Source organism: Fulmarus glacialis, unplaced genomic scaffold (genome assembly GCF_000690835.1).
Source record: "Fulmarus glacialis isolate BGI_N327 unplaced genomic scaffold, ASM69083v1 scaffold1102, whole genome shotgun sequence".
In the NCBI taxonomy this organism is placed as follows: domain Eukaryota; kingdom Metazoa; phylum Chordata; class Aves; order Procellariiformes; family Procellariidae; genus Fulmarus; species Fulmarus glacialis.
The window spans coordinates 128589-141355 of record NW_009198203.1 but is presented as its reverse complement, the minus strand read 5'-3'; the positions used below and the strand labels follow the sequence as shown (position 1 = coordinate 141355).

Sequence of the window (12767 nt, the reverse complement as noted above, 5' to 3'; positions counted from 1 at the left end):
TGCTGTAATTACATATTGAATTGAGCTATAATCTCTCAACACCTCAGAAGCTACAACTATGAAGAAGTGAAATAATGTGTTTTATTTTTGTTACCGCATTAATAGTGCTGAATTATTTCCAAAAAATAGACACCTCTTATGAAGTCTTCATTGGTGCAAACCATGCAGCTGCACTTGTTGGAGAGGGAGGGAAGAATCAGCAAAACTTTGGCACAGGTAGAAGGTTTACAGCAAGTGTTTTCTACGTCTGCATTTTTCATTCCATTTAATTATTTTTAAAATGTCTTAAGGTACACAACATACGAGTACAAGCTCATAGTGCACAACGAGGTAGGATATACATCAAGTGAAGAAGTGATAGCTACTACATTAGCGGGATTACCAGAGAAAGGAAGTCTCCTCATTGCACGTGCTGTTAATCATACTGCCGTAGAAGTGGAATGGTCAAAACCAAGTAAGTGTGCTTAGTATTTATTCCAGTAACTAGATGTTAACCTGCCATCACTTATGTTGGTCTGCCTTGCTCTCATAGGAAACACAGTCCTTGCCTTGATTTATGATATACCTAAGTGTCCTTGAAAGGAAAGGAAAGAAATAGGAAAAGAAATGTGCACATTTTGCTATTTCTCAGTCATGTTTGTATTTATTATATGCTATTTCTGCAGAATGAGAATAGTGAAAGTGAAGAAATAGTTAATGCAAACTCATGAGAAATCTATACAGTAGTGGTACACAAAATCCTGTTGTCTTTGTGGTGTATTTAATCTCTTTGTATGAAAATTTACATATATATTCCTTCAGGATGAGAGGATCCCCTTTCTCTCTCTTTTTGCTCTGCTCCTTAAAATGAATTTAGCCAATTTCTGTAGTTGGTTTGCTAATAAGCAGTGGGGAATTTCTTCATGACTTACATGCAAATGATTTTATAAGGACTGGGTGCTGTATTGCAACTAATGTAGTCTCTTTATTTTATAATTGCATGCCTGAAGTAAGCATGCTTATAAAAACTGACAAATGTAATAGATCTGAAGCAGCTCACTGAAGTTTCATTACCTTAGTAATCTAAACCCCTGACCTTCTAGATGTAGGTAATGCAATCTGGTTTTATTTTCATTCATACCTTAGAAATTTCCTTCATATATGTTTGTGAATGCAAAGGTTAAACACCAAGACAGGGCCATTTGTTATTTGAAAACCTTATCGTATTTTATTACTTCTTATGTTGCAATAAGCATATTAACTATTTTGTATACCCATGTTTCATTTTTTCAAAATATTAGTTTTTAAAGGATTTTCTTGTTTTCTTTGGGAACTTGGGAGACCTTAATGTAAGTTGCCTTGCTAGTTTTCTTTTTCTGGAAAACCTACAGTTTCTGACTTCTAAGGATTTAGGGCTTGTATCTGTACCACTTAAAATAAAAATAACATATCACTCTTGATTAAGAATTTCTATGACAAAACTGTGTACTATTAAATCTGAAAATATGCTTTTGGCTTTTATCAATGCTATTTACCAGTCAGCTGAGTCCTGATCAGTGTGTCATTTAAAGCAATATGTATCAGTGCTTAAAGTTTTTGTCATAAATATTCTTTTCATCTTGGTGCCTACTGGAAACGCAGTTGCATTTGATCAGATCTGAACGTAACTGTTTGACAAAGGACAGATAAGATAACAGACTATATCTGAGTTACTAAAATGGAGAAGCGAGGCTTGCCTGGAATCCTTGTTTATCCACCAGCTCAGACCAATGAATGTCCTTCCCTGTGTAGCCAGAAAATCGTACTGGTTTTTTTTCCTCATTTCACTGGGGAAGCTAGTGCAGGGCAAAACACATTTTAGGAAGAAATGTGAAGAGTTGGTTTTTTCCCCTGTAAATATAACGCTTCTGAGCGTATTACAGCTTTACATGTACGTGATGCTATCATGCTTGCTCTAAAATAATAACATGTAGACTTTCATTTTCACTATGGCCAAAAGGTCGTCTGTGTAAAGTTGAATGTAACTATAATTTAAGACATAGGCACTTGCCCCTTATTCATGGCTAGAGGACTAACACAGGAATTCCATACTTTTGGGGTAGGGTAGGGATGTGGCTTTTGAAGGGAAGGAGCAAAAAGGGAAAAAAAAATCTTTGAGGTTTCCATCTTAAACTAGTGCCACAGAGCAGTCTGATTTGCTCTCTCCCTTCTCTCTGGGTGAAAGCCATCCTTTCGCAGTGACAAGCTTCAAGGTCTGCACACCACTGCTAGCAGTGGGTTTCACCTATTAATTTGTTTACTTCACAGATTCCATTGTCATCATGGGGATGTCTAGAGAAAGAAAGCTTTCTCCAGTGCTAGATAGAATGATGAACTGTTAATAATTTTGACAAGTTTGGAAGAGCAGTCTGCATCTCTGCTTATAAGGGTGAAATTGAAGGCACCTGATGGAATCTTTGCTTTTTTTTAAATAAGTGGGTCTGCATAAAATTTGTTTTTCTCTTCACAATAAATGTTGTTGATAAAAGACTTGCTGAATATTTACCAGTTGATCTCCCAATGTTTTTCCTTTCTTTTCTTAGCACTACAAGATTTGCAAGGAGATGTTGCATATTACACCCTCTCCTTGAATTCTACTGATGACAGAAGATCTCTGAGGATTGAGGCTGATGTAAACTCTATAGTCATAGACGATTTGCAGCCCAACACAGAGTATCAGATATTTTTTCAAGTTTTTAACGGAGCCCACAGCATCAACAGTGAAGTTGTGCATGTGACTACTTCAGATGGAGGTTGGTTAGCAGTGAATGCGGCTTGGCTTAAAATCTGAGAATTGATTGATTTTTGTTAGGGTTGAGATCAGTCATCCTTCCATTATAAAATTTCCGGTATAAAGGGAAAAGGGCTAAAACGCTTAAGTGCTGGTTGTCATCATGTGGTAGATCAATAAACGGTCCCACTGAGACAGAAGCAAAAGCTCTAATAGCAGATATTAACCCAGTTTGTTCTCATCTTCTCCTGCATACTCCTATCTGTGTGCACTAAGTTTAGAACAGAGTTCATATCAATAAATGGTGGAATTTAGAAACAATTAATGGGTTTTGTAAAAGATTTGCTCTGTGGAGCAATATGCTTTTGACATGACAGTCATACACAGGGCCTTTCCTGAGTCACCAGAAACTCTAGGCGTAAGTTCAGCCTCAAAGAAAATTCTTTATGAGTAATTTCTATGTCAGTGGGCAAGTGTGGGGGGAGGGGCAGGGGAAGGAATAAAATAAAAAAATAATTGTGAATTTGAAATGTGTTTAGAATGGTCTTTCTAATCTTTTTGCTTTATAAAGTCTCATTATAAACATTATAATATCATTACCTCAGAAGCAAGTGTTCCAGGTCATTAGCAAAGCACTTTAAGTGAGGATTCCATTTCCTTTCTGATGCCAAAGGTCAGCACCTTTTGTTTATAAAATAGAATCGATTGCAAGGACAATTTTTCAACTGGTAAAGATGGGTTCTTATGATAAAAATAGGTCTTTGCATGGTTATTTCTGACATGCTTAAATAATTATGTAATTTAATGCTAAGGAAGGTGTTGGTTTTTTTTTTTTTAAATAAGTGTTAGACTTCATCATTATCTATAGTAATCAACATTCAAAAGCATTTACATAATGACAATATTGCATATTGCTTCATAGAACTTCAGCTGTGAGGCTGGTAACGTCACATTCCACCAGACATAAAGTATTTTGGTCTCAGGTTTTGCTTTAAAAGCAAAATGCTCTGGTTTTCTCTTTCTTTGGAAGGGTTAGGATTGGGGAGACATAAAAATAATGTTTCTATGTTGGTAGTGCAGATGGGTGAATAATTTATCATCATATCTCACTGGCCACATACTACTGATGATTGACACTATGCTGCTGGTATAAAGCATTTTACCATCAGCTCTCATGGTTTCTAACTGAGAGTATAATAAGCCAATTTACAGAAGACTACAGACTGTGATAACTTCATCAGAGGAAAGCAGATAAGCAGTGAACCCTTTGCTAAACCTAAATACTAATCTGCATTTGGTTAAACAAGTGCTTTTGCAGAGACAGCTGGAGTTTATTCAGTTTCTTCCTTTATTTCTAGAGCCTGAGGGCATGTTCCCTCCAGAGGTTGTCATCATCAACAGTACAGCTGTACGTGTCATCTGGACATCGCCTTCAAACCCAAATGGTGTTGTCACAGAGTACTCTATCTATGTAAATAATAAGCAGTACAAGACCGGAATGAACGAGCCGGGGTCCTTTCTTTTAGCAGATTTGTCTCCATTCACTGTATATGATATACAGGTTAGAATATCTTTTTTGCATTGTGTAAGATACTTTGATTTTACATAAAATATGTGTATTTCCAAGCAGAATATTGTTTCATGAATTTCTTTACATACATGGACATATATTTACACTGATGTTTGTGTGTATATACATACAAGGCATAAATTTATTTTCAGCATATTTTAGGTCTGTGTACACTTTCCGTAATACAAATTTCCATTATCTTTTTTCAAACCATCAAAACTCCATTTACTTTCCCCTAAATGCTCTGTGCTACAACATTAGCAAAGCCTCAACATATATTACAAAGAGGCAAAGATACTACTCCTACTCATTAAAAGAAAATTGCAATTGTTTTAGAAACATCAGGCATGCATAATATATTAGCACAGAGAAATAATGATATTGCATTTGTCATCCTTTTATCATTTTTTTTCTCCTTATCCTTCTGAGGAGGAAGCAGAGCTGATCTCTGAAATCATAGTAGTACATTTTATGCTATTAATAAGTACAATATTTTTTCTTTGCTTTTCCCTTTCTCTATCTCTATTCATATATCTAATGAAAGGCAAAATACTGTGTGCAGAATAAAAAAAAAGAATACATAATATCTTTCTATCCTTAAGTTGTATTAATATCTTCAAGAAATGCAGTTTGACACTTAATTGTAACTATACCTGTCTACTTCATTCAGGTGTGGTTTGCATTATATATGAGAAGGACTTAGTAGTACCATGTATACTTAGTTCTGAAAATTTGCATCCAGTTACTACATGCCATAAATAAACATTACAGACAGGCATACCGTAACAGATTTCTATGTTCCGGCCCCACTGAAACAGCAAACCTCCATCCATGAATACACGTATGACTTTCTGAATGCCACTTTGAAACCCATTTGTCTTTTCTCAATAACAATGCAAATTCAGTGTACTGCCTTACTTATAGACCCTCTATATTAATTTACCATGGCCACCTTCTGTTGCTTGAGATGTTAGTTATTCCTCTCTTCTGTTTTTCTAGTCTTTATACTGGACTTACATTTGCATTAATGTGATAGGTAAAACCGAAATTAGCTGTTGGTTTTTTTTTTTTTTTTTTTTCCTTTTGATTCTTTTTCTTCTTGTCCTGGAAACAATATTATCTTGGATGCATGTGCATCTCACTGCTAATCTTACTGCATTATCTTTCATTTTTTGTGCTCTTTTATTTTGAGTAACTTCTCTGTTGACAATACAGAAACAATGTTACCATCCTTCACTAGCTATTTCACTTTGCCTCTGCTTAGTTTAATCCCGAGAATTGAAGGAATAAGTTTTTACTTCTGTGGCATTTTTCATAGCAAACTGTATGATTCCTATTTGCATGTTTCACTTTTAATTTTGCAGAATAGACATGAAGGAATAGAAAATATTAAGGAAAAATTATCCTTATTTTTATGTCAGAATATATGGTGGGTGTAGAAAACTTACTCAAGGCCCCAAATCAAAGTACGTACTTTTTTCAAAGTACCAGATTCTGCATATACATACAGAAAAACAAATTCACTGCAACTCTGTTGGCAATAATTTAATAAAGAACAGCAATTAGTGCCAGAGGGCTGCATGTACCCTTTCTTTGAAAGTGGTGTGGGAAAGTGTGATACAGTGCAGTATGTCTGTGGTAGATATACTTATCTCAAAGCTGTGGTATTTTCCTGACTGTGTGGAATCTGTTAAATAGAAAAGAATAAAATCTTGGGTGAAGAGAGAAGTCTAAACAGAGCAGAGCTGGATAATTTCTGCAGCTGAGTATGTGAAACTCATGTTCTTCTTCATCAGATTGAAGCCTGCACGGTGTATGCCTGTGTGAGAAGCAATGGGACCCATATTACGACTGTGGAAGATGAGCCAAAGCAGCTGTCAGCACCCATTATTCACATAATTGGCTCAAGGTACTATGCTATAGGTGGCTTTCATATATCAGAGTGATTTGTGGCTGGAATGGGGACCAGAATGTAAGGTTGTCTTCTCTCAATTGAATAAGGTGCATAAAAGAATTCAGTATACATTTTGAAAACGTTTTACATGGTTGTTATTTTTGGTCTTGGAGTTTTTGGCCAAAAGAGCAACTGAAGAAATCTCACCCTTGGTTGATTGCACATACCCATTTGGGTATCACTGTGCTGTGATAATAAATAAAGCGTAAGTGGAAGCAGTTAAGAGAAGAAGTGTAGAGGAATGAAAATTATCACATTTTGCTGTCAGTTAAGAAGAGGAAGATTAATGCTCAGGGAGCAATGCGATGCTGATAATGGAAACTTAGAATAATTATGGGTAGAAAAAAGTCACCTCTCACAACAGTAGGAATTAGTAAGCTATCTTAAAAGGCATTCATATCTATGTCTCCTTGAACCACTGTTTGCAATCTGCCTATCCACTACATCCACAGGCATGGGCAAACTTCTTAATTGTAAAGGGAGCATCAGATTTGCAGTCCTTAGAAGCAGCCAAATAGTAACATATACAGTGATTCTTTGGGAGTTAATATCTTCCAAAGACAGACTAAAACTAAGCTAGCTAACACATTTTTCAGAATTACACCAACAATAAGACTCCTGTGTGTATGTTATTGTTCATGTGATTTTATTACACTTCTGGTGGGGTATGCTCATTAGCAGTATTTTTTTTTTATAGAAAGAAAAAAAAAATCTTCTTTTTAAAAAACAAAAATCTAACATCTGAGCCTTCAGAAATGGCCAACAGAAGGGATGTGCTTCTCCAATCTCTTACGGACTTTGGTTTGCTGTTTGTCATTTCTACATTTTGCTTGAATTCAGCATTTGTCTCTGTATAAGGGTGAAATTAAGCTTGCTATTTTTCAGTCACACATACAGATACAGTCAAAGCTTGTTTGATGATAAGAACTCAATTCAGGATTTCATCTTTTGCCCTTGGCTTTAACTTATGTATGCCTTTGTCTGTATTGTCTGTACTGCAAACACTTATGCATGTTTCTGCTATTATATATAGACTAAATATGTCATAACACATGAATGCAAAAGGATCAAAAATGCTTTCCTATTTATAATCTGCTCAGCCAGAAACAGACTCTGTTTCTACACTGCCTTTTCCTACATGTCATATTATCATCAGCTGTTCTTATATCCCAAAAGAATACTAACTACTGATCGATTGCCCGGACATGTCTGGCCGTGGCCTACACGTGCCCCGGGTAGTTCATTTATTTGCCACGGTGGATTTGCTAGAGTGGAATTTAATCAATAGCTAATTCATTAATTCTGGTCCTCGAGTATGTAGGGATTGTGCAGTATAAAAATGACTGGCTGGCTTCAGCTTTGACTGAAATATGACAAACACTACAGCTGACAGCTTCAGCAGGTGCTGGGCTGAATATGAATTTTGCTTATTTATCCTCCATAAAAGAAAAAGCTTGGGCAAAAAAACAGTTTATGTAGACAAGAGGACATCATCAGACAGAGAAAAAAGGCATTCCTAGAGTATAGGCTCATGGGATACCTGAGATATAATCCAGACTGCGGTTTATTGTCTTTAATCGGAATCATGGCGGTTTTCCTTCTTCTGAATCGGTTTGTGGGGCTGTATTATTGATGGGAACGCTGTAGGATAATGTCTTTGTAGCATTCACAAATAATTGTTTTAAAATTTGCCTCAAGGTGCTGCATGACATAAATTATAATTTCACCCACCAACTTCTTAGAAGTCTTTCTGATAGCAGCTCCATCCACACTGTTCTAATGAAGGTTATACCACCGGAGCCATTATAAATACCTTTCTTTTCCACCCCTTACAGTTAATAACTCAGCTTCAGGCTGAAACTTGGCACAAAAGGTCACGGTCCTGGAATGATTATTTTATAATGCCAAACTTCAAATAGAAAACAGTATGAGACCCAGTCCTGAAGTCCTAAGTCAGGTTCTGGTGTGTTATGTTTCTTGTCTAGGTTTTGTTTTTTTGGAGGGGGGTGTCATTGGCCATCTTTAGGTAGAAACAAATGCTATTGAAATCAAGTATGCATTTTTTTTTTTATTAGGACCTCAGGGTTTGTCTCTATAGAGAAGTATTGTATTTTACTGCAGAGATGAGAAAGTTCTCTGAGTGCTGTATGCATGTGGATGCTGGCTTAAAGTTTGTGTAGTGGATCAAATTCTCGTGGTGTGTTGGAAAATAGTTCATTTACCTTTAAAATAGTTTTCTTCTTTCTCTTGTTCCTTGTAATACAGCATGCTTATTTTTTTCCTAATAACAATACTTAGTAGCAGCTTTGTTTCTTTCAGAATGCACAATGCAGATGAACCCTGTGAGAAATTCTGTTCAGTGCTTAATTAAAAGGTTGATGGCTCTGAAAACACCATGTGGCATAAACTAGGGAAAATCCTTCAGAGCTTCATGAAGGAAGAGAGGGCCCTTTATGTGCCTTGGGGAAACCAGAAACTATGGTCAGGGTGTAATAGAAAGCTCAAAGAAGATAAAGCCGTGGGAGAAAAGCTAGGTGAATTATTTGGTTTGATGTTCAGTATCATGGAGCCTGGGAAGATTTCTGTATCAGATGCTGTTCGTGGGTGAATGAGCTGGAGGAACTATCTCAAATTAACATGTTAGTGAGAAAGATTTTAGAACAATTGGATAAAACATATAGTAGTAAATTGTTGTGATGATGGTACTTGCTTACGAGTTCTAAAGGAGCTCAAATATGAAAGTGTCAAACTACTGTGCTGTGTAAAATATCCTTTAAATTGATCTTGGTACCGGAGGAATGGAAGATGAAGCAATGTAGTGCAGATTTCTCCAAGGGGATCTGGGGAACTAAAGACGAGTAAGTCTGATTTTCCATACTGGGAAAATAGGCAAAAAGTACAAATAAAGGGATTCATAACTATGTGAATAAACATGAAATGCTGGGGAAGATTGCTGTGGAGTCAAGTCCAGCCTGTGTGTCCAGGCAACATACAAAGTCAGGTTTCCCAAGTATGCTTAGTTTTATAGCCCTTTACCTGAAGTGTCTAAGGCAGTGTTCCCATGCAGAAAACCTGATCGCTCTCGCTACTTTAGTAATGGGAAAAACAAGGCACAGAAAGATTTCACAGAGAAGTTGGTAGCAACAGTAGAAGCATAATGCTATTTATTGGACTTTCTGTACTGTGTCATGCTGCCTCTCTAATTATTTTAGCACTGCAGTCCACGATACAGCAGGTATCGTTAACTCCTCTGCAATAAGGCTGAAGCAGTTGCTCAGTGTGTGTGATCTTCTCATGAGGAAAGTATTTCATCCACTGGTCATTACTAATAGCAGCGTTCCCTATCTTAAGAAAGTCAGGTGAATCTTGTGATTTTTCTGTGACTTTTTTTTAATTCCAGCTCCTGAAAGTGAAGTCATTGAATCTTAGATTTGGTGTGATTTTTTCAAATTTAAGTCTTGTATTTGAAGAGACTAATACAACATTTGCTCTCAAGATTCAAAAGTGAGGCCTTGTTATATTCTTAATCTTGATGGTTTTAAACCTTTACTATTGAGTGGAGGAAAAAAAATCTGGAGTTCTTTTGATGAAGCTGGTGATACTTGAAGCAGGCAAAAACCAGAATTTCTTTTCCAAAGTCTGGTTTACCAAAATGTGTCTGATGTTATATCAAACGTGAAATACTGATATTTTTTTCATGGGCATAAAAAAAAATATTTCTACCTGGAAATGTCAGAACGAATTGTCTCCACATGCTTGAGCCAAAGGATTTCAGTTTGCTCTGTTGCACCAAAAGCAAATACACCTTTGTGGATCAGTTTGAAATTGTTCTTTATCTCCTGGAAGTGCTGCAGTGCCTCATGGACCTTGTAGTCTGAAGCAGTTCTTTTCTGTGAACCTGGTTAGGCTGCTTTTTCTCTGGGAGGTGAGCCCTACCTTCAGTATCTTCGCTGCATTAACAGCAGTCACAGAAGGGACTCATCCAGCATTTGAACTATCATAAATGGCACATGCTTGGAATGAAGTTTTCTCTGGGCAGACAGGGGCTGTACACCACATGCCAGGTGTTGTACATCTGTCTGTGCCCAGAATTTGCAAGTCTGCTTCTGTAGTTTGGGCTGTGGGTACTTACCTGCATAGACACAACTCTGGTTTACCTGAGAGGGAGTAACTGGGGATGAAGGGAAGGAGAGGGCGGGCAGGCTCTGTCCCCATGTTTCTGCAGCTGTATCAAATGCACCGTACGTGATACAGCTCAATGCATGCTAAAGTAAAGGTTCTTAGCTCAGCCTGGGTTATTTGTTCAGATGGGGGGGTGTGTCAAAAAGCCTCTGCAGTCCTGTGAAAACCCTGCTGATTTTTTTAAACTGAGCTATGCATTGTTCTTGCTGTCATGCTTTCAAAACCACCACAATTTGCCATGGGTGGCAAACATCAGAAGGTGTAGACGTAACTGAAAGATTCATAAAATTGTGGAGTCTGCTTATCAGTGAGTCTTTATTGGAAGGTCATACTAAGTTTTACCCTTTCGGTGGCACTCCCATGCCATGTAATTTTCTTGTGCAGCTGCAACTTTACACAATACCTGGCTATAACCATCCCAAATGTGTATCTATAAATTGAATAATAATAAAGTGATTGCTTGTTAAAAGAAAGAAATACATGCTGAGCTCTGCAGAAAAGGCAAAATGTTCAAATCATGGTACCAATTCTTAAGCCTAATATGAAATTATTTTCGAGAGAAATATGACTTGCAAAGCTGCAAAAACTGGCGCAATACTTTGAAAATATACTCTTGAGGGTCTGAATGAAACTTGCAGAAAGCAAATAATTAAAAAATATGAATGGAAATGCTTTCTTTGCTCCTGTGATCTCTGTCGTGCAAAGACCAGGAGAGTTACAACAGCATTTTTAAAGATTGAAGTACTACCCTTCTTTTCCTTTTCTTTTTATCTTTTTTTCTGAAGTTTATACAATATATTTTCCTGCTTTTATGTTTTTAAGTTAGGTCCTGTAACATTATTTAAATATAGACATTTGTGTATGTGCGGGAGTGTGTGTTCATGTGCACGTGGTAGAGTGTCTAGTGAATACAAAATGGCCATGTACGGAATATGGAATTAAATCTATGGTTCAGATGAAGACCTTGGAATGATAATGGTGACTCTACAAGTCACCTATGAAGTTATTCCTTCATAGGTGACATTAATTCCTGTTCTGCAAAGGCTTATTGCTGTGTGTATTCCTCTGTTTATACCTCAAGGAAGTGAAATAATAATTCAGTTATTTTTATTCTGTTAAGATGTCAAAGTTTATCTCAGCAGCTGCTGTTTCACTGTAACATTTTCACTTTACATTAATGCTAATTTATGATGTCACTGGCATTCTGACAGTGGCTGTGTAATTGGGACATGGAGATTAAAAAGAGGTACTTGGAGCCTAAGTATATACTATGCAATGTTGTCAGTCCTCCTATTGATCCACATGTAGCATTCTCTCTACCCAAAGAGAATCATAGTGAAAGAAATTTGTCTTATGCAACATTCCAGAATGATTATGCAAGAAATGAAGTTTTCGTGTGAAATACCAATGTAAAATGTGTACATTATAAAAGAGCAAATTTCTGTTTCAAATGTCCCTTTTGATGTTTGTTTGGTTGGTTGGTTTTTTAAATTGTAATATTAAGTGAGATTTGGGAGCCAATATCTGCACGTTTTAAGTAGTGACAGGCATGCTACAGTTTAACATTATTTTTCCCTTAAGATACTTTATTCCTTAAACTGGTGATGGTCTGATATCAAACCTGAAATCAGCAACAGGATTTTGTTTTACAGACAGTCTTTTGCTGGCTGCTGCATTTGTGCTTTTGTGCTCAAAGTCAGAAGTCTTGAGCCTTACTTGTGATAAACACTTGCATTTTATACTTCTAATTTTATGTCAATGGAAATATTTAAGCACAGAAGAGAGCTAGTCCTTACTGATGCTGTGATGAGTTCTTTCTTTTAAATCTGTGCTGAAGAATACATTTCAAAGCAACGTACATTTTTTGTATAATGTTTTTGAAAGCAGGGAAAAGGCAAGATGAATACAAATCTGTTCTAAATAGTGACTTGAGCACAATGTGAGTAAGCTGCACTGGCGACAACTCAGAGGGCAGGGGTGGTCCTTTGCCCCCAGCTGCCCATCCTCTACCAGATTCCTATCTGAAAATGGAACGGTCGCGCCAGCCCTGGCAATAGTTCACGCCTTTGCTATAGCACCAGGAAGGCATACGGAATCCTTTCTCCTACCACTGAAATGAAACGAGTAAAAAGTTAGAAAGTTTATTACACATAAGTTTCCAGAAGCATGAATGAGATGTCTTTCAAATAGCAACCTTTAAGGACTTGGATTGCATGTGTGATTTATTATCCTAGAGTATTAGCACATATTGACACTTTTTTCAAACTTTTACACCTTTCAGTTATTAAAGCAGCTGTGAAATTCACCATCCA

At 36.8% G+C, this 12767-nt stretch overlaps 1 protein-coding gene across 1 annotated transcript in view; it reads left to right on the top strand.

Annotated features, from left to right (window-relative positions):
• The window catches only part of LOC104072384 (usherin-like), a gene marked incomplete at its 5' end in the record, with an annotated part of 182513 nt that overhangs the window by 70252 nt on the left and 99494 nt on the right, over nt 1–12767 (top strand). Inside the window, 4 exon segments of the mRNA XM_009572809.1 lie at nt 291–454; nt 2562–2771; nt 4108–4310; nt 6116–6228. Coding sequence (XP_009571104.1) covers nt 291–454; nt 2562–2771; nt 4108–4310; nt 6116–6228 — 690 coding nt within the window.